This window comes from Lissotriton vulgaris, chromosome 4_1 (genome assembly GCF_964263255.1).
Source record: "Lissotriton vulgaris chromosome 4_1, aLisVul1.2, whole genome shotgun sequence".
In the NCBI taxonomy this organism is placed as follows: domain Eukaryota; kingdom Metazoa; phylum Chordata; class Amphibia; order Caudata; family Salamandridae; genus Lissotriton; species Lissotriton vulgaris.
Genome location: NC_141691.1, coordinates 125,771,503 through 125,796,167, shown reverse-complemented (window position 1 = coordinate 125,796,167; position 24,665 = coordinate 125,771,503). Strand labels below are relative to the sequence as shown.

The 24,665-nt window shown below is 47.5% G+C and overlaps 1 protein-coding gene across 2 annotated transcripts in view; it reads right to left on the bottom strand.

Moving 5' to 3' along the window:
- The window catches only part of MTMR8 (myotubularin related protein 8), a 682,512-nt gene that overhangs the window by 606,519 nt on the left and 51,328 nt on the right, over positions 1-24,665 (bottom strand). For both annotated transcript variants that reach the window (XM_086918376.1, XM_086918377.1), the window contains exon 2: positions 14,326-14,448. In XM_086918376.1, the coding sequence (XP_086774502.1) occupies positions 14,326-14,448 (123 nt within the window). The remainder of the gene's footprint in view (positions 1-14,325; positions 14,449-24,665) is intronic.

Genomic DNA, 24,665 nt, shown 5'->3' with positions numbered 1-24,665 from the left:
AAGATAATTAGTGTGCACTACATAATTCTGTAGAACTACACATTCAGTTTAGGTATGCAGCCCTGCGTTACAAAATCATTTAGAACTGAAATGCAAGAAAGTTGCAGTTTGGCTTTGAAACGGATCTGAGAGGTGTCTGCGTGATAAATGAATGATGCATAGGAATGGACAGAATGGAAATGTGTTTCGAAGGACGTGCTCGGGGTGTGCATACTGGAAGCAGGGTGATGGATTCGAGGCTATGAGCGAGGGTGATGCCGAAATCACCTCAAGGAGAGGGGGAGGGGCCAGGGCAGAAAGTAGGGAGGGGAGGTGTAAGTCGGCAAAGTCACACAGATCGAACAAACGATGAGTAAGGGAAGAATTGTTAAATAGGTTTAAAATGGAACAGGAAAAAAGAAACAAACTGGGGAAGGAAAGAAACGGAATCTGAAAGGAAAGAGAAAAAGAATAAAGGAAAGAGCAGAGGGAAAATAAAGAGCGAGGAAGAGAAATGGATGGAAAGGAAAGAAGGCTGAAACAGGCAGAGAAGGGGAGGGGGGGAGGAGAAATGCAGAATAAAGGAAAGAGCAGAGGGAAAATAAAGAGCGAGGAAGCGAAATGGACGGAAAGGAAAGAAGGCTGAAACAGGCAGAGAAGGGGAGGGGGAGGAGAAATGCGACACGGCGGGGAGGGGGTGGAGCGGGGAGAGGGTGTGAAAGCAGCAGGGGCCTGGAATGCGGCTGAGGGAACTGAAGAAATGCGACACGGCAGGCAGGGGAGGGGGCGGAGCGGGGGTGTGGGAGGAGTGCGCCTGAGGGAAAATACATGCAAGGCAGGCGGCTGGGGGCATGTGCACGCGCTTTTAAGCTCAATGCGCATGCGCATTGAGCTTGAATTTCACGGGCACTGCAAGGAATCGCCACGATTCCTTGCAGGTTGGTTTAAGACTGTTTAAGCCCCCATAGTCCCGCAAGCTCGATGCGCATGCGCATCGACAGGCGAGACCTAAAAAACACTTTCAAAGTTCAAATAAGGCTGGGTTTCTGTTCAGGTCTCCAACAGAGTTGGAGCAAAAAATAACAGGTGCCTGTGCCTTTGCCTAAATTAAGAGAGGAGCCTAGGGGACTTGCTGATTAAAAAACAAGAATTGGTAAAGCCAATAGGTCTGGCCTATGCAAGAGCTATTGGCTGTGCCACTATGTTTTAGCCATGTCGTACACCACAGTGGCTGCTCTTCGGCATGGCTATAGGGTAGTGGGGTACACGGGAGTGTTATGGAGGGGCGTGGAGCGAACTAGAGTGTCTTGGAGTGGCGTGGAGTGGTGTAGGGTGTTGTGGAGTGTTATGGAGGGACTAGTCTGTCATAGAGTGGTTTGGAACAGAGTGGAGAAACGGGGGGGTTGCTTTGAGTGGAGTATAGTATTGTAAAGTAGCGTGGCGTAGAGCAGAGTAGATTGTTGCATAGTGGAGTTGTGTAGGATAATGGAGTAGAGTAGGAGGGTGGAGTGGCATAGAGGACTGGATGGCATGGAGTGGCATAGAGGGAGTTGCATAGAGCATCGCAGTAGCCAAGCAGTGTTGTAGAGCGGCAAAGTAGTGAGTAGAGTGGAATAGAGTTTTATAAAAGCAGAGAGTCAGAGTGGAGTATCGTAAAGTGTCTTAGAGTAGAGTCTAGTGGAGTGACCTGGAGTGGCCTAGAGTGGAGTTGTCTAGAGTGAAGTTGCGTAAAGTTCAGTGGTGCAGAGTAGATTGGTGTAGAGTGCATTGGTGTTGAGTAAAGTGGTGGAGTGCATTGGCATAGACCACAGTGACTTAGAGTGTAGTGGCATTCAATACATTGTTTCAGAATATAATGGAGCGGAGTGGACAGGGAAGAGTGCAGTGGCGTAGAGTGGAATAGTGTAGAGTACATGAAGCAAGAAGTGGCTTAGTAATTAAGATGAAAGGGCTTCGCTTCCCACATGGAGTTCGGGGGTGCAAAATAGATAAGGATGATGGGGAGAAGCGTATATTTGAGTGTTGTATAGTAGCGTACATTGGCGTAGCGTGCAGTGGCGGAGAGTGCAGTCTTGCAGAGTGGCATTGAGTGCAGTGGCGTAGAGTGATGCATACTAGAGTGGTGCTGAGTATAGTGGTACAGAGTAGAAAGAGTGTCATAGCATACAGGGGCACAGGGTGCAGAGTAGTTGGCATAGAGTGCATCAGTTTTGAGTAAAGTGGTGATAAGTGCATTGGCGTAGACCGCAGTGGAATAGGAGAATCGAGTGGTACAGAGTAGAGAGGGTAGTGACACAGCGTGGAGCGCAGAGGTATAGGCTGCCGTGGTGTAGAGTGTTGCAGAATAGAGTATAGTGGAATAGAGTGCAGTGGTGCCGAGTAGTTGGCACAGTGTGCACAACAGAGTGCATTAGTTTTTAGTAAAGTGGTGCTGAGTGCAATGTTTTCGAGTAGAGTGGCGTAGAGAGCAGTGGCATAAAGTGGAGTAGAATGGCGTAGTGTGCAGTGGCACAGAGTGAAGTGGTATAGAGTAGATTGTTTCAGAGTAGAATGAAGTGGTGTAAAGTGGTGGGGTGCAGGCTAGAGTGGAGTGGTGCAGGGTAGAGTGCAGTGGGATAGAGTAGTGGCGTAGAGTTCATTGGTGTAGTGGCGTAGAGTCCATTGGTGTAGAGGAAGTTTCCCAAATGTCCCCAAGATGTGAGCAAGCCAGACAGCAGCGCTGGGCAGACTTCGACCTAAAAAACACAGTGGGTCTACAATGATTTCCTCTGCCTCAATGTTAGTAGCTGGTAGACAAGGCCTAAAGAAGGCATTCCCTCCCAGTCCATTATAACACCTTTCAACAAATGCTTGGTGAGCACAGACACTACTCCACCTACAGTAAGGATAGTTGGGTAAGTAGCCCCTGCCGCCCCAGCCGCCCCATCCTCCCGCCCCCCACCCCCACATCTATGACCAGATAGCAGGTCGCACACAAGGTGTTATTTTTTCATGCTGTATTAATTTTCCTGCTCGGACCATAAGCAGCAGATTGAGGGTGAAACTTGCTACTAATCTGCAGAAGGCACGTTCAATTAATTAAGACGGTGGAACACACAGTGCTGGCAGTCTACAACTATCTCAGTATCTACAACTGCACAAAGGGTGTGTGACTTGCTAAATCTGCCAAGTACACCCTAAAAAGAGTATTGAATAAAGGGAGATTGACACTCTGTTTGACTTCAGACAAATATATTTTCAAGTAATGATTTCTACAAGATCTCTTGGTTATGCCGTCTGCAAACTGAAACTGTATTGTTTGTTTGTTTCAACTTTATTTCAGCTAATATAGCCATAAAAGCAGGAAGTACAGAAAAAAAAACATTTACAGACAATATATACAGTGCCCTTTGCCAACAAATAGTCACATAAACAGGTGACAATTAATAAAATGGGGCAAATAACAATTGATCCATATCAATAATTTTACAATACTATGTTAACATCAGATCTCACTTTATAATTTAAATAAAAAGTTATATTCCATAATTTAAAAGCCAGATTAAAAACCCAGAGTTTAAAATCTTTAAAAACCACATTTAGAAAGTGAACTCAGTGCATTCTATACTACTTATACAGGTTAGAGAAGACTACGGACCCCATTACTGCATTACAGCTTGCAGCCAAGCTTTTTTCTAATGAGGTACACGTTAAATAAAAACCTACTTGTGCAAAACACTACCAGTTGTGAGATATTAGACTTGATTATATGCTCTGCCTCTTTATATGACCTAACGCCCATATTATTGCAGAGGGGTCTAATCCAACGGTTCCTAGGTGACTTGTAGACCGGACAAAAAAAACAGTAAATGGACATCGTCTTCCTTTGCCTTTTGGGAGCAGAGGATACAAAGGCCATTATCATTTTTACCCCCCCCATCTGCATGTGTTAGCATTCGTCTGAAGCACCCCAAAACTAAATTGCAGGTATAACGTTTTTGCTAGTGGTGGTCCTATCTCATCCATGAATGTAAAGGATAATGCTGTATTTGAACCAATCAAGAATTTCTGGGTCAATGTGCCAGTGGATGAGCTATGAAGTAGCTCGCCATTGACATAGGACCAGAAAATCGACTTTAAGAGCTTTTTACACAGGGGTGTCATATTCTGGGGTTCTTCCCAATAATGGGACAATCCTAACCTGATACACCAAAAGGAAATGTGTTTTAACCAACCAATTTTCTTATACTCATCAATCTGGATGATTTCTCTCAATCCACTTTTATAGTCACACAACTCCGGGGTTGTCCATAACCTTACCCAATACAACAAAGGCCTTAGGATTGCTTGGTAATCTGTACGTTTAAGACCAATATCCAAAAACACGGGGAGTTCTAGTTGGTAATTTGAGCAACCTATATATAAAATTGTTTTCTTCCCTTTCAAAGTTGCTCTTACAGCAATGCCTGTTTAACTCCTCAGCCCATACATTTGTGTATGTTGTTTTCTCTTGGAAGCTTTCTACCTAAACAGAAAAAAGATAGATTGTTTTGCTTTACTTTCTGTCCCAAATGTAAACTGTTCCTCAGCAAGGCAGAACAACCTGCCCAAAAATATATAGCTTTCAAAATAAACAGACTTGCAATACAAGACCTCGATAATAATAAACCTGGTGCTGCCCCAATCATATACACATGGAAATAGGACTGTGCTTACATCATATGCAGACTTTAAAAGTTGAAGATATAGCCAAACTGTTGGCTGAAAGAATGGTAGGGAGATTAAGTTCTATGGCAAAGAGTACACAAGTACAGATGAGACTTGACCTAGTGTTTATGCCGTCGACATTTTAATAGCCAGACCTGAAGTTCAATCCAATTTCACCAAATTATGTGATCATGGGTGTCATGTTCCTTGTCAGCCAATTTTCAAAGGTGAACTTCACTGTGATATATAAAACAAGAATTGGCAGAGCAAATCGGTCTCAAATGCGAGAGCTATTGGGGTGCTCGATGTTAATGTCTTTTAGCCATCTTAAATAGAAGCATGTCTGTTGTTCAACATTGCTGGAAGCGAAGTAATCAAGCATTTGCAATGGAATAGGTCTCGCATTAGGAAAGTTTGAGCTATTAGTATTGTAAATGACAAATTTGTTATTTATGTGTTGGTTTTGAAAATAGCGAAATTAATAGCTTTGTCATTTACAATGCCAATAGTTTTAACTTTCGCAAATGTGACACCTATAACATTTGTAATGCAATATGTATTGTATTAACATGACTTGGATGTATTGATATTACAAATAACAATGGCTTTAATTTATTTTTAATAATTAATACTTAAATAAGAGTTATTGCAATTTATAATGGCAATAGCTTAAACTTTGGTAAATAACTTTTGTGAAGATTATGTTCAGTGTATTTTATTGGGATTAAAACCCAAGAACAGAAGTGAAATATTAACATCTTTTTGTGGCATTTGTAATAAAGCTTGAAACATTGAGAGAACATATTTGAACCAGTTGTTGTTGAATGGTTGCACAGATTGATGCTGTGGTGGCGCCGAGTGATGTTGTAATGGCGAACGAGTGATGCTGTCGCGTTCAGTGATGCTGTGGTAGCACATAGTGAGGTTGTGGTGCCCCTGAGTGATGTTGTGGTGAGGCTGAGTGGTGCTGTATGCTATGTTTTGATATGCTATCCTATGTTTGGTTTTGTTATGATATGCTATGTTTTGCTATCCTATGCTTTGATTTGTTACGCTATGTTATGCTGTGTTTAGTTATGCTATGCTATGCTTTGTTATGCTATGCTAAGTTTTGTTATGCTATGCTATGTTTTGTTGTGTTTTACTATGCTAGGCTTTGTTTTGCTATGCTATGTTTTGTTAAGCTATGCCAAACTATGTTTTGTGTTTGGTATGCTATGCTATGTTTTGCTATGCTATTATATTTTGTTTTGCTATGCTATGTTTTGTTGTGTTTTGCCATGTTTTGTTCTACTATATGTTGTTGTGTTTTGTTATGCTGTTTTGTTGTGTTATGCTATGTTTTGTTATGCTATGCTGTTTTGTTTTGCTATCCTATGCTTTGTTTTGTTATGCTATGCTATATTTGGTTTTGCTATCCTATGCTTTGTTTTGTTATGCTATGCTATATTTTGTTGTGTTTTGTTATGCTAAGCTTTGTTATGCTATTCTATGGTTTGTTATGCTACGCTATGTTTTGTTGTTTCATTATGCTATGCTTTGTTTTGCTATGCTATGTTTTGTTATGCTCTGCTTTATGCTATGCTAGGTTTTGTTATGCTATGCTATGATTTGTTTTGTTATGCTATGCTATGCTGTTTTTTGTTATGCTAAGCTATGTTTTGTTATGCTAAGCTTTGCTATGTTTTGTTATGTATGCTATGTTTTGATATACTATGCTATGTTTTGTTTTGCTATGTTATGTTATGTTATGTTATGCTTTGTTTTGTTTTGCTATTTTTTGTTGTGTTATGCTATGTTTTGATATACTATGCTATGTTTTTCTTTGCTATGTTATGTTATGCTTTGTTTTGTTTTGCTATGTTTTGGTATGTTTTGCTATGTTTTGGTATGCTATGCTATGTTTGGTTATGCTATGCTATATTTGGTTATGCTACGCTATGCTTTGTTGTGTTTTGCTCTGCTATGTTTTGTTTTGCTATCCTATGCGTTGTTGTGTTTTGCTATGCTATGTTTTGGTACGTTATGCTGGAGAGGGTGTAAGGGGGTGTGAGTGGGTGAGGGTGTCTGAGGGTGAGAGGGTTGTGAGGGTGAGAGGGTTGTGAGGGTGAGAGGTTGGGGGGTGAGAGGTTGGGGGGTGAGAGGGTGAGAGGGTAGGGGGTGAGAGGTTGGGGGGTGCGAGGTTGGGGGGTGCGAGGGTGTCTGAGGGGGATGGGGGTGAGGGTGTGGGGTTGTGAAGGTGGGGGGTGTGGGGGTGATGGAGTGAGGGGTGGGTGAGGGGTAATGAGGGTGAGGGGGGGTGAGGGGAAGTGAGGGTGAGGGGAAGTGAGGGTGAGGGGAAGTGAGGGTGAGGGGAAGTGAGAGGGTGGGGGTGAGAGGGTGGGGGTGAGAGGGTGGGGGTGAGAGGGTGGGGAGTGAGAGGGTGGGGAGTGAGAGGGAGGGGGTGAGAGGGTGGGGGTGAGAGGGTGGGGGGTGTGAGGGTAAGGGTGTGAAGTTGTGTGAGGGGGTGAGGGTGTGTGGTTGTGAGGGTGGGGGTGAGGGTGTGTAAGGGTGAGGGTGTGTGAGGGTGAGGGGGTGTGTGGGGGTGTGAGGGTGAGAGGGTGTAAGGGGGTGAGAGGGTGTAAGGGGGTGTGAGGGTGTAAGGGGGTGTGAGGTGAGGGGGTGTAAGGGGGTGTGAAGTGAGGGGGTGTAAGGGTGTGTGAGGGGGTGTGAGGGGGGTGAGGGGGATGAGGAGGGTGAGGGTGTGGGGTTGTGAGGGGGTGTGGGGTGAGGGGTTGTAAGGGGGAGTGAGGGTGAAGGGGTGTAGAGGGGTGTGAGGGTGAAGGGGTGTAAGGGGGTGTGAGGGTGAGGGGGTGTGGGGGTGAGGGGGTGAGGGGGTGTGAGGGGGAGGGGGGGTGAGGGAGTGAGGGGGAGGGGGAGTGAGGGTGGAGTGAGGGAGCGAGGAGGAGTGAGGGTGAGGAGGAGTGAGGGTGAGTGAGAGTGAGGGTGAGTGAGAGTGAGGTGGTGTGTGAGGGTGAGGGGTGTGGGGGCTGTGAGGGTGAGGGGTGTGGGGGCTGTGAGGGTGTGTGGGGGCTGTGAGGGTGAGGGTGTGTGAGGGTGGTGAGGGGGGTGAGGGTGTGGGGTTGTGAGGGGTGAGGGGTGTGGGGGTGTGGGCGCGAGGGGTTGTAAGGGTGAGGGAGGGTGAGGGGGTGTGAGGGTGTGCGAGGGTGAGAGTGAGGGGGTGTGAGAGTGAGGGGGTGTGAGAGTGAGGGGGTGTGAGAGTGAGGGGGTGTGAGTGAGGGGGTGTGAGTGAGGGGGTGTGAGTGAGGGGGTGTGAGTGAGGGGGTGTGAGTGAGGGGGTGTGAGTGAGGGGGTGTGAGTGAGGGGGTGTGAGTGAGGGGGTGTGAGTGAGGGGGTGTGAAGTGAGGGGGTGTGAAGTGAGGGGGTGTGAAGTGAGGGGGTGTGAAGTGAGGGGGTGTAAGGGGGTGTGAGGGGGGGTGAGGGGGATAAGGAGGGTGAGGGTGTGGGGTTGTGAGGGGGTGTGGGGTGAGGGGTTGTAAGGGGGAGTGAGGGTGAAGGGGTGTAAGGGGGTGTGAGGGTGAAGGGGTGTAAGGGGGGGTGAGGGTGTGGGGTTGTGAGGGGTGAGGGGTGTGGGGGTGTGGGCGCGAGGGGTTGTAAGGGTGAGGGAGGGTGAGGGGGTGTGAGGGTGTGCGAGGGTGAGAGTGAGGGGGTGTGAGAGTGAGGGGGTGTGAGAGTGAGGGGGTGTGAGTGAGGGGGTGTGAGTGAGGGGGTGTGAGTGAGGGGGTGTGAGTGAGGGGGTGTGAGTGAGGGGGTGTGAGTGAGGGGGTGTGAGTGAGGGGGTGTGAGTGAGGGGGTGTGAGTGAGGGGGTGTGAGTGAGGGGGTGTGAGTGAGGGGGTGTGAGTGAGGGGGTGTGAGTGAGGGGGTGTGAGTGAGGGGGTGTGAAGTGAGGGGGTGTGAAGTGAGGGGGTGTGAAGTGAGGGGGTGTGAGGGGGCGAGGGGGTGTGAGGGGGTGAGGGGGATGAGGAGGGTGAGGGTGTGGGGTTGTGAGGGGGTGTGGGGTGAGGGGTTGTAAGGGGGAGTGAGGGTGAAGGGGTGTAAGGGGGTGTGAGGGTGAAGGGGTGTAAGGGGGGGTGAGGGGGTGTGGGGGTGTGAGGGTGAGGGGGGGTGAGGGTGAGGGGGGGTGAGGGGGAGTGAGGGTGAGGGGGAGTGAGGGGGAGGGGGAGTGAGGGTGGAGTGAGGGAGCGAGGAGGAGTGAGGGTGAGGAGGAGTGAGGGTGAGTGAGAGTGAGGGTGAGTGAGAGTGAGGGTGAGTGAGAGTGAGGTGGTGTGTGAGGGTGAGGGGTGTGGGGGCTGTGAGGGTGAGGGGTGTGGGGGCTGTGAGGGTGAGGGTGAGGGGTGTGGGGGCTGTGAGGGTGAGGGTGTGTGAGGGTGGTGAGGGGGGTGAGGGTGTGGGGTTGTGAGGGGTGAGGGGTGTGGGGGTGTGGGCGCGAGGGGGTGTAAGGGTGAGGGAGGGTGAGGGGGTGTGAGGGTGTGCGAGGGTGAGAGTGAGGGGGTGTGAGTGAGGGGGTGTGAGAGTGAGGGGGTGTGAGTGAGGGGGTGTGAGTGAGGGGGTGTGAGTGAGGGGGTGTGAGTGAGGGGGTGTGAGTGAGGGGGTGTGAGAGAGGGGGTGTGTGTGAGGGTGAGAAGGTGTGAGGGTGAGAAGGTGTGAGGGTGATGGGGGTGTGAGGTTGAGAGGGGGTGTGAGGGGTTGAGAGGGGGTGTGAGGGGTTTTGAGGGGGTGTGAGGGTGGGGGTGTGTGAGGGGATGTGAGGGTGTGAGGGTGGGTAAGGGTGTGTGAGGGTGTGAGGGTTGAGAGGGTGAGGGTGTGTGAGGGTGCGTGAGGGTGACGGGGTGAGGGGGAGGGGGTGTGAGGGTGAGGAGGTGTAAGGGTCCGAATTAAATGGTGAGACATGGTAAGACAGAGAGAAACACAAATGTTAAGGTAACAGTGCTCAAAGGGGTTGTAAGGTGGAAATGGGATTAAAGGAGAAAGGATGAAAAGTTAAGTAGGAAAGAGGCCAGAAAGAAGACACAAAGGAGTTGAGTGTGTGGCGGAAACAGGGAAAAGCAGAAAAGAATGAAGATGGATCTGAGAGGGTGCAAGTAGGGTCACATGCGGGAGAAGGAAGACTCGTTAGGACAGTGTGATGAGGGTGATGCTAGAGAGAACAAACAAGAGGACACAAGTGTGCAGAAAAAAAGAGCGTAAATTAGACATGAGCAGAGGCATGACAGGAGGAAGAGCAAGCGGTTCGTATGGGAAAGCCTGCTAGACAGCAAACTCTGCTGGCAAGCAACAGTCGGTGCCTTTTTTTCTAAAAGTCCAAACGCGAGAAAAATAAGCTATCGCATTGCGCGGAGGGGGGCGGGGGAGCGGCTTCCTTTGAAGTCTGATTGGGGGGAGGGGAGGAGCGGCTTCCTTTGAAGTCTGATGCCGAGTCATGGTGTGGGATGTGGCTGGATCTGTGCACGCGCCTGGCTCACATGAACTGTATCAAATCTGCAGTTTGGGGAAACTTTTCGGAAGCCTTACTATAATCTCGCCCACCATCCCTACGGGATGGATTAGATGAGACCTAAATAAGGTGCAATGATGGGACACATTCTGCTGTCGCGCACATGCTTCACAGCTGTTTTTTTGTTTTTATTTACCAACCAAAGATGGCGGATACCACTTAGATCAGCAAAGAACAAAAAAGGTATGATTCTTTTGAACAAACGTGCTAAAAAATAATTTTAATGCGGGGCGTGGGGGGGCAAAGAGAAGCAGGAAGTTGGGGTGGGTAACGCAGAAGACAAGAGAGACATCAACTCGGGGTGGAGAGAGAAAGCAACACAGGGGAGAAGTACAAGGAGGATAGGGGAGAAAACATGGAGCACAAAATTGGGGTGAAACACTTGAGGAAGCGATCAGCACACAAGGATGAAAGCAACATAGGGAGTCAGAGGAGAGACATTTGAGAGACAACACGGAGAGCGGGGGGGTACAAGAGACAAACATGGAAGTAGCTGTTTGGGGAGACACAATGGAGACCAATGGAAAAGTGCTATATCAAAAAGAAAAAGGTGTTCCCTACAATTGAGCGGTGGAAGGACACAAGGCAGCAAAATCGAAAGCATGGTAAAGAGGAGGGACAAACACAAGAGGGGACAAAATGAGGCAATGAAAGCCACTGAGTAAGAAGCAAGGAAATGAGATTCACAATAAAGCCAACCAAAGCTTAGCAAGGGCGGACTTTAAGCCCCTATAAGTTCTTGGTAGGTTTTTTACAACCTGTGTAAAAATTCGATCACCTCCTGAGGGCCCAAACATCACAGTACCTACCAGGGGACAGGGCAATCAGAAGAGTTAAGAAAGTTTGGAAATGAATGGACACCTTCTTATCTTCTATATATAGAACATGAAGCACAGCTGACAGGCTATGACCAGACCTCTGACAAAGTCAGGCAGTGAGAATTATTCTTTAACTCAAATTAGCTTTGTCAGCTCCAAGACTCCATGTTCTCTTCTATTTCAGAAGAAATTAGTGGACTGTTTTGTCCATTTAAAAAGCAACCTAGGGTGTTTATGTGCGAACACCCCGTTGCTGGCTGCTGTTCTTCTAAGGTTCAAAGCCTTTCCACTTCAGAGGACACCATGTTGATTCATTTGTATGATAGGCAGTAAAGACCGCACCCCATGCATTCAGAATGTTCATTTGCACGTCCCTCTCCTCCTCACTGTACTCTTTTAAATCTCTTTTGGGGCCACATGTAAAAGGAAAGAGGGGTCTGGAGCCCTTATTTATGCCTTCCACAGTTTTTCCATGTGGGAGAAATGTGTGTTTTTATAGCTCTACAGTGAGTATCCTACTGGAGTATACCGCAATATCTAAGTTTGTGCCTGGGCCCAGCTGTTCTCCATTTGCTGCAGTGGGCGGGCATAACATAACACTCTAGTATTGCCAGTAATCAATGATCCGGTTCAGGCAACAGTCATCAGGGAAAAGTGTGCCCTTTCTCCAACACAAATGGTATTTTAGCTCAGAACGCAAGGTTGTGACTAAGCAATGGGACGCACTGGGGATAGGGGATCAACACAGATTGCTCTGGGGAGTGGATGTGAAGGGAAAAGCAGCACACACGAGAGGTGGAGAAGAGCCACAAAACACATCCAATCATTAAGTGTTTAAAGAAAAAGAAACTAGTAGTTCCATAAATGGTAGTAGCAGAAGAACACAAGCTAGCCGGTCAAGAGGTAAAAAGGCAATGCTCCAGAAAATGGACAAACAAGATGGACAAGGAAAGCCATCAAATATGAAGCAATGAAATGAGAATAGGACAGTAAAGCCAACCAATGGTAAGCCCCTGTAAATTATTCGTAAGCCTACAACGGGTATTTAGCAACCAGACTGCTTGTGCAGTCTGGATCAATCGACCTAAAAATGGAAATGTCCCAACAGCCGATCATTTAAAGGAGCAAACATCTTTTCATTTTAAATACATAAGTCTGCAAATAGCTCCCAGCAATTCTAAATAATATGGTCACATACATTTAAACTGATGACTTAAAAAATAAAATGTTCTCTACCAAAATGTCAGTTTTAACATTAAGGAGGCATTAAACAGAAAAGGATGGATAATCTGAGGAAACAGATATGAAAAGAGGATGCTGGACTTAGGTAGGGATCTCTAATTAACTGTAGCCCTTTAAAAATATATTATACCTGTTTTCAGCTGGGGTGCCCCGTGGCAACCTAACATGTTGAAGCAAAGGTAGCGCTTGTAGGCTTCTGATATCTGGAGATCTATGTCACCACTGACCCAGACACCATTGCTGACCATAATCTCCAGAGTCCCCTACTGGGTCTCAAGAAAGATTTGTGCCATTGGAGGACCTTGGCCCTGTCCCTGCTTAGAAGGGCAGCTCTATTTAAGATGATGGCACTGCCGAGGTTTCTATACGTGCAGCAGAATATACCATTCCCAGTCCTGATGTATATTTTTGTTCAATAGAAACTGAGCTGAGGGCTCAGTTGTGGGTTAGGAAGGCCCCTCGTATAGCGCTCACAAAACTGACCCGCAACTGTTGTGATGGTGCTATAGTGTTGCCAGACATCCACAAATACTGTCAAGCAGCGCAACTCGTCACAGTCAACCAATGTGCGCATTGCCCCCAGGTGATCGGGCATATACTATGGATCACCAAGAGGCAGTCCTCTTGGTGGTTACACCAGGAGAAAAGCAGGTACTAAGGAGGGACTGCTAACCCTACGGACGACTCAAAAGCCACCATTTACAAAGAACAGCAACAGGAGCCAATTAAAAAGATGGGAGGAAAATGGGCGGAGCTTAAAGTCCATACCTGAATACAGCATGTCTCGAAGAGACAGCACAAGCGCTGCCTAGGCGAGACCAAAAAAACAGTGTTTCAATATTAATGTCATTGGGATTAATCACATGACACTCACCAAACACCAAGACAGAGAAGTCATGAGTGGACCTGAAGTATGGCAAGGATTCTAAAACATTTGGTTCATGGTTTGAAAGAGAAGCGGTGAGAAGAATGAGAGTAAACTAATTTTTAAGGTTTTGTGTTCTAAAGAGCAGCTTTTAACAGACCTATTTTTTCAAACATACTTACAGTGAGCTTTGGCCCCGACGTTTCAGCCAACCAACCAACCTCTTTCTGCCAATCATGGCTTTGTTCAGTCCAGTGTAGTATTTCACTCTCAGTTAAAGTTAATATCTTGCACTTTGGTGTGCCGTTCCTCGTTCCTTCCTCCCCCCACATTTTTTGTGCCTGGTTTTTCACCACTTGCTCCTTAAGTCTATTCTTCTCCAACCACTTCTTTCATCTCACCATTCTCTTGCACTCTCATGTTTCTGCAATCATTACCCCTCCATCACTTGCACTGCCCCACTAATTCTCACCCTCGCAGGGTCCCACAGCAACATGCACAGAAATGTGGGCAAGTCTGCCCTTCTCTCAGTGCTTGTTTCTCATAAAAAAAGCCAGTTTTGTATTGAGGACTATCTTGCCCTCACTACAGCCCTCTTTGTTTCTATGAGAAATGAAGTTGGGGTGGCAAGTGGCCCTTTATTATAGTTCAATGTTTCCTTCCATGTCAAAAAAACAATAGAAGGACTTTCATGAAAGTTACCTTGCCACCCAAACTTCCATTCAAATTAAAACAAAAGGAGGGATACCTTCCGTTTCTTAGATGAGTCTGGCTTTTATGTGCAAATCTGGTGTTACCACATTAAACCCAGACGTGTTGTCTTTGCTAATGCCCGTCTACAGAGTTTGGCAGACGACAATTTTTGTGTTTAAGTCCGTTGAGGCGGGAGCTAACCCCTCTTCTGCTCTTCTGCAGCTTGGCAGGGCATCTTTTGAAGCCCTGTTGAGTAGAAAAGGCTCTCAAATAGCAATTTATTTTTTCACCCTCCTGCCTATGGGCATAGAAGGTAGTGGGCCTTCTGAGTGAGTCTGTATCCTGAGCCCAGTAATGATCCGTGCTTTTATTCTGAATTTCCCCTAAACACTACCTTCCATAAAAGAGCACAACATTGATTTAAAAAAACAGCACACACATTTTAAAGAAGCAAACCTAAATAAACCACATTGATTGAATAACTTACCCACGTTTCCTTCCTTACTTCTGCAGAGGCATCAACATAGATCAGGTGGGTGACAGTCAAGTACAACGTTCCTGTGGCTGGTTTCTTACTGTTATACCGATCTAGTAATTTCACGTTTTCAACCTAAAATTGAAAAAACAAAACAATACGTTACTCATAAGTAACTTTTTTTTACTCAACATAAAACATCCAATGTTTAAGTTAAAACCCTACTTCAGCCTGGACTAACACATGTAAAAGTAATATGCAATACAAATGGCAAGTCATCTGCACTTGTAGGACCACTGAGCTAGGAAGTTGCAAACCTCTTCAAAGGTCTGCAGTTCCAATCTGCTGCTCATTACTTCAAACAGAGGATGTAATGGGTCACTATGGCTTGTTCACAACCATCTTACATGGAGCCAAGGCCCTTTCTTGAAATATGTTGAGAGGACTATCTTTTAAGCTCACTATTGACAAACTTGAGCATTTATCAGCACCCAAAACTGGGAAATCCTCGTTGTGGAATCCGGTTTATAACAAGCATTTACAATACAATGGTCTCGTCTTTGTTAAAGTTAGAGCTATTAGCATTGCAAATGGCTTTTTTTTCATTTGTTGTTTTTTTTAAAAACATAAATAAATGGTATTGTCATTTACAGTGGCAATAGGTGAGCTTTAGAGAGTAGTAGAGAGTATTAGCAGACACAGAGCCCGACACACACACACACAGAGCCACAGAGAGAGAGAGAGAGAGAGAGAGAGAGAGACACACACCCACACACACACACACACACACAGAGAGCCACACACACCCACACACAGACACACACACACAGAGAGAGCCACACACACACACAGAGCCACACACACACACACACACACACACACACACACACACACAAAGAGAGAGAGCCACACACACACACACACACAGAGACCCCCCCCACCCCACACACACAGAGCCACACACACAGAGCCACACACAGAGAGCCACACACAGAGGCAAGAAAAGCCAGCACAACAGGGAACAGTGGCAAGAAAAGCGAGCACAACCAGGGGGCAGAGGCAAGAAAAGGATCACAACCAGGGAAGAGAGGCAAGAAAAAACGATCACAACCAGGAAAGAGAGGCAAGAGAAACCATCACAACCAGGAAAGAGAGGCAAGAGAAACAATCACAACCAGGAAAGAGAGGCAAGAGAAACAATCACAACTAGGGAAGAGAGGCAAGAAAAAACAATCACAACCAGGGGAGAGAGGCAAGAAAAAAAGATCAATACCAGGAAACAGAGGCACACACACACACCCACAGAGCCAGACACACAGAGCCACACACACACACACAGCTACACACACACACACACAGCCACACATCTTCCATCCATTCACCCATCCAGACATATACCCACCTAATGAATCATCCATCCAACATGCAATCCACCCATCCAACACCTAACTCAATTCAACCATCCACTGACTCAATCCAACCATAAGACTCCTTCCAGCCACCCACTGACTCGTACATTCCATTAACTCCATCAATGTAACTACCATTCAACTACAACCACCCACTAACTCATGCATCCACTGACTCCATCCACCCACTGACTTATGCATCCACCCAACCACCACTCAACTCCATTCACCCACTGACACATACGTCCAACCATCAATTAATGAATCTACCAACTCTATCCACCCACTGACTCCATCCACCCAACCACCACTCATCTACATTCACCCACTGACAAATACATCCACCACTGTACTCTATCCACCCACTGACTCATGCATCCACTGACTCCTAACAGTTTGAGTCCCTCAGTCACTTCGGGACACTCGCCGAGTCTCTGCCCCTCACTTTCCAAGCCCCACCCCGCCGCATACCTCGTACACACTCTCACATCACCATCCTTAGCTGCCCACAGGTAGCCTCCGCCCTCCCTTCCTAAAGCGCCGTCAGAGCCCTGCTTACTGTGGGCCGCTTCCACTTGATCATGAATACCGTGAAGTCCGGGCTCATGTTACGGTGGCCGTGGCCAGCTGGCGGGCAGGGGATGGCATAGCTCTTGCAGCTCTGAGTGACCCAGGCGTGCTCCCACTGCTCCCGGAAGGCCTGCTCGTAGAAGTAGCAGGCTATGATGATGGTGGCAGGCATGGGTAGAGCACACTGAAGATACCAATGCGCACCATCAACTTCTCCAGCTTCTCGGTCTTTGTGCCATCGAGCTTCATGATGGTGCGAATGCGGAAAAGTGACACAAAGCCAGCCAGCAGGAAGGAGGTGCCAATGAAGTAGACAAAAATTGGGGCGAGCACGAAGCAAGGCAGAGCGTCCACGCTGTTACTGCCCACAAAGCAGACGCCACTCAGCACATCACCGTCCACTTGTCCTACGTCCAAGATGGTGATGGTGATGATCTTGATGGTGGGCACGGCCCAAGCAGCCAGTGGAAGTACTGAGAGTTGGCTCCAATGGCTTTGTGGCCCCACTTCATGCCAGCCGCCAGGAACCAGGTGAGAAAGATAACTCACCAGATGGACGAGGCCGTGCCGAAGAAGTACAGCAGCATGAGTAACCAATTGGGTCAGGACCCAAGAAAGCGAAGCCATTGTTTACCTGTGCTCAGGTCATGCTGCTGTCCGAGCATACCTGACCTCAGGCTATCGGCTGCCTGCGCTAAGGAGAGGCAGGGAAAGGCCCCTCCCTGCAGCAGCGGCTCGCCTTCCCTTCAGAGGGAGCCTCAGTCCACTGCAGGCGTCCTCCCTGCTCAGAGATGTGCCCGCGTGGACTGGCACCCGAAGGTCTGAAGAGACCCGCACCGGCCGCGTGCCCTTTGCCCTCCGCACCCTCTTTCTTGTGAACCTGCCTTCGCCGGTGGTTGCCGCAGGATGGCCAGGACGTGAGAGCCGGAGACCGCAAGCTCAGTCCGCACCCTCCATCTACCTCCTTCCTCCTCCCCCTCTCTCTGCTGCAGAGCTCAGAGGAACTGAAGGTAAGGAAACACCTCTCGGTGCAGACACGCAGAAGCAACCCGATACCGGCACCTCTTTTTTCGCCATTATTTCCCCACAATTCAAATCTCATGTGCGAGTCTGACCCATATCAGCCTTTTATGAGGGAAAGTTTAGTAAAATGTCTGTCCCACAGCAATGCAATGGGGTTTCGCATTTGTACTACTCATCTGTTTCCATCGGGTGCTCGGGGCACATGGGCTTGTACATGGGCACGGAACGGGTGGCCACTCCCCAATCGCACACTGTTGTGCCATGGAAGGTGGATGGCATTGCAGTTAGGGGTGTTCTCGTAACCAAATAATATGTGCTTGTCACTGCAGCTGCGCTGCCTTTATTTATTTTGCTTACAGCTCCTAGCAGTTTTTTAGGTCTCGCGACATATCAATGCGCGCAAGCGCATTGAGCGGAGCGAGAATTCATGTCGGCAAAACACAAGTCAAACTAAGGGCTTTCAGCCCCGCGGTTTTCTTGCAGTTCACGTGAATACCGTGAACAAACAAGCACGCGCATCAGGCACTCCTCCCACACCTCACGGACATCTGTTAATTTCTCCCCCCCCTCCCCAGCCAGCTTCCCCCAGGCCCCTGCTGCTTCACACCCTCATTGCCGCTCGGCCCCCTCCCATACCCGCCGTGTCGCATTTCTCCTCCCCCCTCCCCTTCTCTGCCTTGCCTTCCCTCCGTCTTGTTGTCTTTGTCAGTTAAGAACTATAGTGAACTCCCACAGTTCGATACAACAGCTGGGCTCCCCTTTCATCCACACATCGCTCTGTACCACACCCTCATTGCTGCTCGGCCCCCTCCCATGCCCGCCGTGTCGCATTTCTCCTCCCCCCTCCCCTTCTCTGCCTTGCCTTCCCTCCGTCTTGTTTTCTTTGTCAGTTAAGAACTATAGTGAACTCCCACAGTTCGATACAACAGCTGGGCTCCCCTTTCATCCACACATCGCTCTGTACCAGTCAAGCAAAGAAAGCACTAGTAGATCCAGCAGAACCTCTATGTGGCTCCAGCACAGTGCCTCGCGTGCACTCAGTCCGATGCAGTTAAGGCAGGAAAAGGCAAACAAGCTCTCCCCAGTCTTCAACTTGTATACAGGATCAGCACACACTTTAAAGGCTTTCTGGCGCTGCGGAGAATTCAGTCCCAACACCGACCACAAAATGGCCGGAGCAGGTATCAGCGGGCTACACGCAAGTGCTCGGATTTTATCTTTGTCCCGACTTTCATAAACTTTCCCTTTCATCGACATAGGAGGACAAACCAGAAGGGTTATAAGAGGTGTTTGAAACATGACAGAAAAGGAAGCGTTCTGATTGCTGCAGGATAGCTCAGCGTGGTGACCTTTCTGTTCTATAACCTAAGTAACGTTTGTAGGTCAGGAGTTCGATTCTAGGCACTGACAAATCAGCTCATCTATCTTCTGGTGGGTAAACTGACTTTTATTAATAATAAAATATGCCATTACAGCGCTTAGAAGCTTAAAGAGTGTGGCATACAAAAAAAGTAATTGGTACATTGAGCGTGCATTATTTGTTCACATGTCCAAATTCTACCATGGCCTTTGTGTGTGCCATGGTAACGCCATTTGTACATTTTGTTTAATTGCTTCGAAATGAAAACTGTCAAGTTTATTAATGCACACACATTTTTATCCTAAAAAATAAAGTATTTACATTTGTTTAGTTGTATCCATTTTTGCAGTCCTGAAGTACATCTTGGCAAAGGTGCTGCACAATTACACATAAATCAAGTATGACCTATTTAGTCCGTAAACCCAGAGCTGCCTGTGAAACTCCTACGTGTGATTTGTGGCATTCACCCAGCACCACCACATCCACCACCACCGCCACATGCACCGCCACTACATTGCCACCACATCCACCACCACTACATCCACCACCCCATCCACCACCACCCCATCCACCACCACCCCATCCACCACCACCCCATCCACCACCACCCCATCCACCACCACTGCATTCACCACCACATCCACCACCACTGCATCCACCACCACATCCACCGCATCCACCACCACATCCACCACATTCACCACCACTGCATCCACCACCACATCCACCGCATCCACCACCGCATCTACCATCGCATCCACATCCACCACATCCGCATCCACCACATCCACCGCATCCACCACCGCATCTACCACCGCATCCACATCCACATCCACCACATCCGCATCCACCACATCCACCTCCACCGCATCCACCAACACCACATCCACCACGGCATCCACCACCACCCCCACATCCACCCCCACATCCACCACCATCACCACCACATCCACCACCGCAACCACCACCACCCCCACATCCACCAACATCACCATCACATCCACCACCGCAACCACCACCACCCCCACATCCACCACCACATCCACCACCACCACATCCACCAGTAGGTCTCGCAGTAGGAAAGTTGGAGCTATTGGTTTTGTAAATGACAAAGCCCTTTATGTTTTTAAAATGAAAAGAAAAATACAAGGCATTGTTATTTGCAATTGTAATAGCTCCAACTTTCCTACTGCAAGACCCATTGGCAAGGCCAGTGCTTGTTTATCATTTTCACTGGTGCGTGTTTTTTCTTTTTTATTCTAACTATTCTTTTTCGTCAGACGCCTGTCTCATTTGTCATTGTTTTAGAACGAAAACGTACGTTTGTATGTTTTAGATGATGTAGGAAGTGATTAGTTGGTTTTTGAATCGCTACTCGGGTGGTGCAGGACTCATTCGCCGTGTACGGACTATTCCCAGCATACAGTGACCAATTAGGTCTCCCCTGCCTGTAATTGAGCGCTCTTACGCCTGACACCATGGTTTAGAGTTCACTGATGTGTCTGCCGGAGAGATCTCCATGCTACCTGCATGTGGGCGGCTTGAATTCCGGCAGAGCCTGCCTTTCTTTCTATTTAAATAAAAGCGGGTTTCATTTCACTGGGTAATCAGCACCTCCCTTTGAAGTGCTTTAGAAAGTGTATTTAAATCTTATGAACTGTGTGAAACGTAAGAACCTACTGTAAGGATTACGTTGATGATGACGAGAACTTGTAAAGCACTGACAGTGAAGCTGGGGGATCCTGGTGCTGAGGCTAGGTAGGTATAAAACACAAACTGCAAAGGGCTCAAGGAACAGAAGAGCGACGAGCAGTCAGAGGTTCAAAATCTGTGCTAGCAGAGAGCGAGGGGCAAGCGGTTTCCACCCTAGCACACCTCTCGGCGCAGACACGCAGAAGCAACCAGATACCGGCTCCTCTCTTGTCGACATTTCGATCAAGGCGGATCAAGGCACAAAGTGCTCACACTGTAAGCCCCGTCCTTTTCAGACTGGGGGGGGGGGGCGTGTTTTTCGAAAAATGTCAACATAAAACACGCCCACCAGTCTGAAGAGGACGGGGCTTAACGCATTGCCAACACAAAGTTTGTGTCCTCGAGAGGCAGCAAGCCCCGTCCTTTTCAGACTGGGGGGCATGTTTTTTGTTGAGTGACTGAAGACGTCACGGAGAAAAAGGACAGCAAAAAACACACCCCTCAATCCTTAACGGACGGGGCTTAAAGGGACAGACAGAGCTCTTCTCCAATGGCTGGCCGCCGTTTAGGAAGCCAGCCAATGGAGAAGAGCTGGCTCGTTTACCTCCCTACTAGAAGACATAATTTCTCCACCAGAGAGACTGCGCAAGCGCAGCCTACGCAGGCCGAGACCTAAAAATGAACCGTGCAGCAGCGGACGGACTCTCGTAGGTTTTTTCTCACTACAATTGATACTGGAGGGATGAACATCAACCGCTCTGTATGATATGGATAGAAAAGCCTGGAGCTTTCTACCTACTAATATCCATAAGACACCCTCCTTCTCTCTATTCCAGAATAAACTGAAGCAACGTCTTTAAAATACCTGCTGATCCTAAACTCTCTATACATGTGCATGCTCATACACGTTTACATTGTTCAATCCATTCATATTATCACAAAGTTATGTCTGTCCCCCCCTCCCCCAGTGAGTAAGACAAGAAATACCACCACCTTTCCATTGTCTCGTTATGTACAACACTATACAAAAAATTATAAATTATAAAATTAAATTTGCCTCAGCCATTTTTACTTTTCAACTTAGAGTGACTCTCCGAATCAGACATCGGTAACACATTGTGTGTTTTACAGCACTTGTCCGACCCACCGTTTCCAAACCTATTGTGTGACCCAAAACAGAAGGCTGAACCTTGCCTTGACCACAGTCTGCTATCGATAACAGAACATTGAACCTCACATCATGTGCCTTAAAACAGAGGACCGCATCTTTCTATGACCAAGTTCCAAGTGTAAGCCTTGCTTTGTCAATCAAGGAAGGGCCTAGAATAGAGGAAGGATCCATTCCCTGGATGCGACCAATAGCAGGGGCCTGGCCCCTCCTTGCCCTGGTCACTCTCACTAAGCAACTGGATTTAATCGGACTTTGTCGCTTTCACTATGCTAAACTATATCACAGGACTAGATTTTGCACCAGTCACTCGCACTTTGCGACTGGATGACTAAAAAATGCCTTTGCCTTTTCACTCGTGACAAGAACAGCATCCCTCTATTGTGACTTGCTGTGTGCTTTGACACTGTAGTGAAGATCATGTCATTCACTTATTATAACTTGAGCGTTATAAATCCCTTTTAATAATGGTGTATAATGTTGAGTAGAAAACTTGCAGCACACAGGTGCCCTGTAAGGCGAATATCAGTATGGTCTTCCAAGAAGGCCGGTCCTACATGAGCAGGCCTGAACACCACATGCAACACGTGCTGTTGAAAACTGAGGAAAAAAATAAGAGGAACAAAACGAAAGTGTGAACTGAAATAGATTTTCTTTTGCATCTCTTTGTACATTGCTTTATTGTGTTATGTTGAAAAACAGTTTCATGAATGTGTTCTTAGTGTAGTTGGGTACATTTAGATATTACCATCTGATACTGTCTGACTTAGACATCTCTGGCACTGCCACTTAGACTCATCTGCGACCTCTAGAACAAATCTTATTCAGTATCAAAGAGAACAAACAATTGTCATCACACATCTTGTGGACGTTCCCAAGCCAATGCTTACATCCTACTCTCAATATCAAACCAGATCAAAGTTTGTCATGATCTCATGTTTTTTTCATAATCATGACCTCCGACAGCCTACCAATCAGCTCATTCGCTATCTTCACCCAGTTTTATCAGGCAAGCATTTCTAACTGCCCTTGTGAACTGGGCAGCCTTGTTCTGCCTGCTGCTGGACGCAGCCAAAACCAAACTTATTAATACCTCCTCATCCCAGTTGTTAAGCTCTTTACAATCTCACAACCCAGTCTACCGCAGGATCTAATGAAACACCAGGCGGTGACTTGCCAGTCATCTCTGAAACTCCTATATGGCCGAACTCACCTTACTCAATATCCATCACATCCTCTGTCAATACTCCACCAAAACAATGTTGCATGTTCTACTCTTCACCACTCTTCCCACTGCAAATCACTATTCACAGACTAGTGCCTTGATAAAGTCCTCTGCAAAAGAAACAGTTGATGGACAGAATGCTGTACAATGCCAACATTCACCCCCAGTCACAAGGATCTGGGTTTAATCCATCATTTTTTTGCTCACCACGCCACCACAGATAGAGCCCAGCCATATGCAAATCAGTCCTGACCCTGTTCTTTGTGGGAACAGTCCAGCCTGAACAGCCAAGCGAGGTCCTCCCTGGACCAGAAACAAACATCCGTGGAATGGTTTCAGAACATCACCCTTCTTCAGCCAGGCTGGCTTGAATCCAGTGGTGTAGGGAGCACGGGACCCCCATCTAGGCATACCCTTCCCACTTAGGGCGACATATGCAAAAGACACTGTTGATGGACGGAATGCTGGACAATGCCAACATTCACCCCCAGTCACAAGGATCTGGGTTTAATCCATCATTTTTTTGCTCACCACACCACCACAGATAGGGCCCAGCCATATGCAAATCAGTCCTGACCCTGTTCTTTGTGGGAACAGTCCAGCCTGAACTGCCAAGCGAGGTCCTCCCTGGACCAGAAACAAACATCCGTGGAATGGTTTCAGAACATCACCCTTCTTCAGCCAGGCTGGCTTGAATCCAGTGGTGTAGGGAGCACGGGACCCCCATCTAGGCATACCCTTCCCACTTAGGGCGACATATGCAAAAGACACTGTTGATGGACGGAATGCTGGACAATGCCAACATTCACCCCAGTCACAAGGATCTGGGTTTAATCCATCAGTATTTTGCTCACCACACCAGCCTAGTTTGGACCCAGCCATATGCAAATCAGTCTTGACCCTGTTCCTTGTGGGAACAGTCCAGCTCGAACAGCCAATTGTGTACTGGGCAGCCTTGCTCTGCCGGCTGCTGCACTCGGCCAAAACCAAACTTCTTAATACCTCCTCATCCCAGTGGTCAAGCTTTTTACAATCTCACCCCCTCCTTCCCCCCCATCATCACACTTGCATCCATTACTCGCAGTCTACCACAGGATCTACTGAAACACCGGGCTGTGACTTGCCAGTCCTCTCTGAAACTCCCATATGGCCGTATTCACCTTACTCAATATCCATCACCTCCTCTGCCAATACTCCACCAAAACAATGCTGCATTCTCTACTGTTCACCACTCCTCCCACTGCAATACACGATTCCCAGACTAGTGCCTTGATAAAGTCCTCAACATCTCCATTTGCTCTATTTTTAAACTTTATTTGTATGTATTTTAGTATCTCAAGCAACAGTGAATAGAACACATTATCAGGGAGCCTGATTACTTTGATTTTACTTCGCAAAAATCACAGTCCACCAGTTCAGCGCACTTCCATCACCTGTGGAAGGGGGCATGCTTTCTGTGGTGCTCATTAGGACTCACTGCAAAAAAGAATGTATTTTTCCATGGCTATTGGGCCTTCAAATAAGCTCCAGTTGGATGAGGAACAAAATAAATAATCTGGTGGACCAGTAGGACGATGTGCATGGTTAGAAGATTATGAGGGAATATTTTTAAAACAGGGGGCATCTTGTCTCCTCGGCAAGCTTACACTTGTGACGAGTGTTGTGCAGGAGAAGTGTTTTAGGGCTCGCGAAGCAAAAAGCCTTTTTACTAGGGTTTCAAAAATGGACCTTGAAATTCCACACAGTTCGTGCATGTGCATTTCAAGGTCCATTTTGATTGGGCTTCGGGTGCGTGCTGTTTTTTAACAGAACACGCAATAGGCCATAGGCGGTCGCGTAGCTCCGCCTATGGCCTATTGGTGTCTGTTACGCGCACCAAAGCCTATATGTCTTCAATTATCGTGC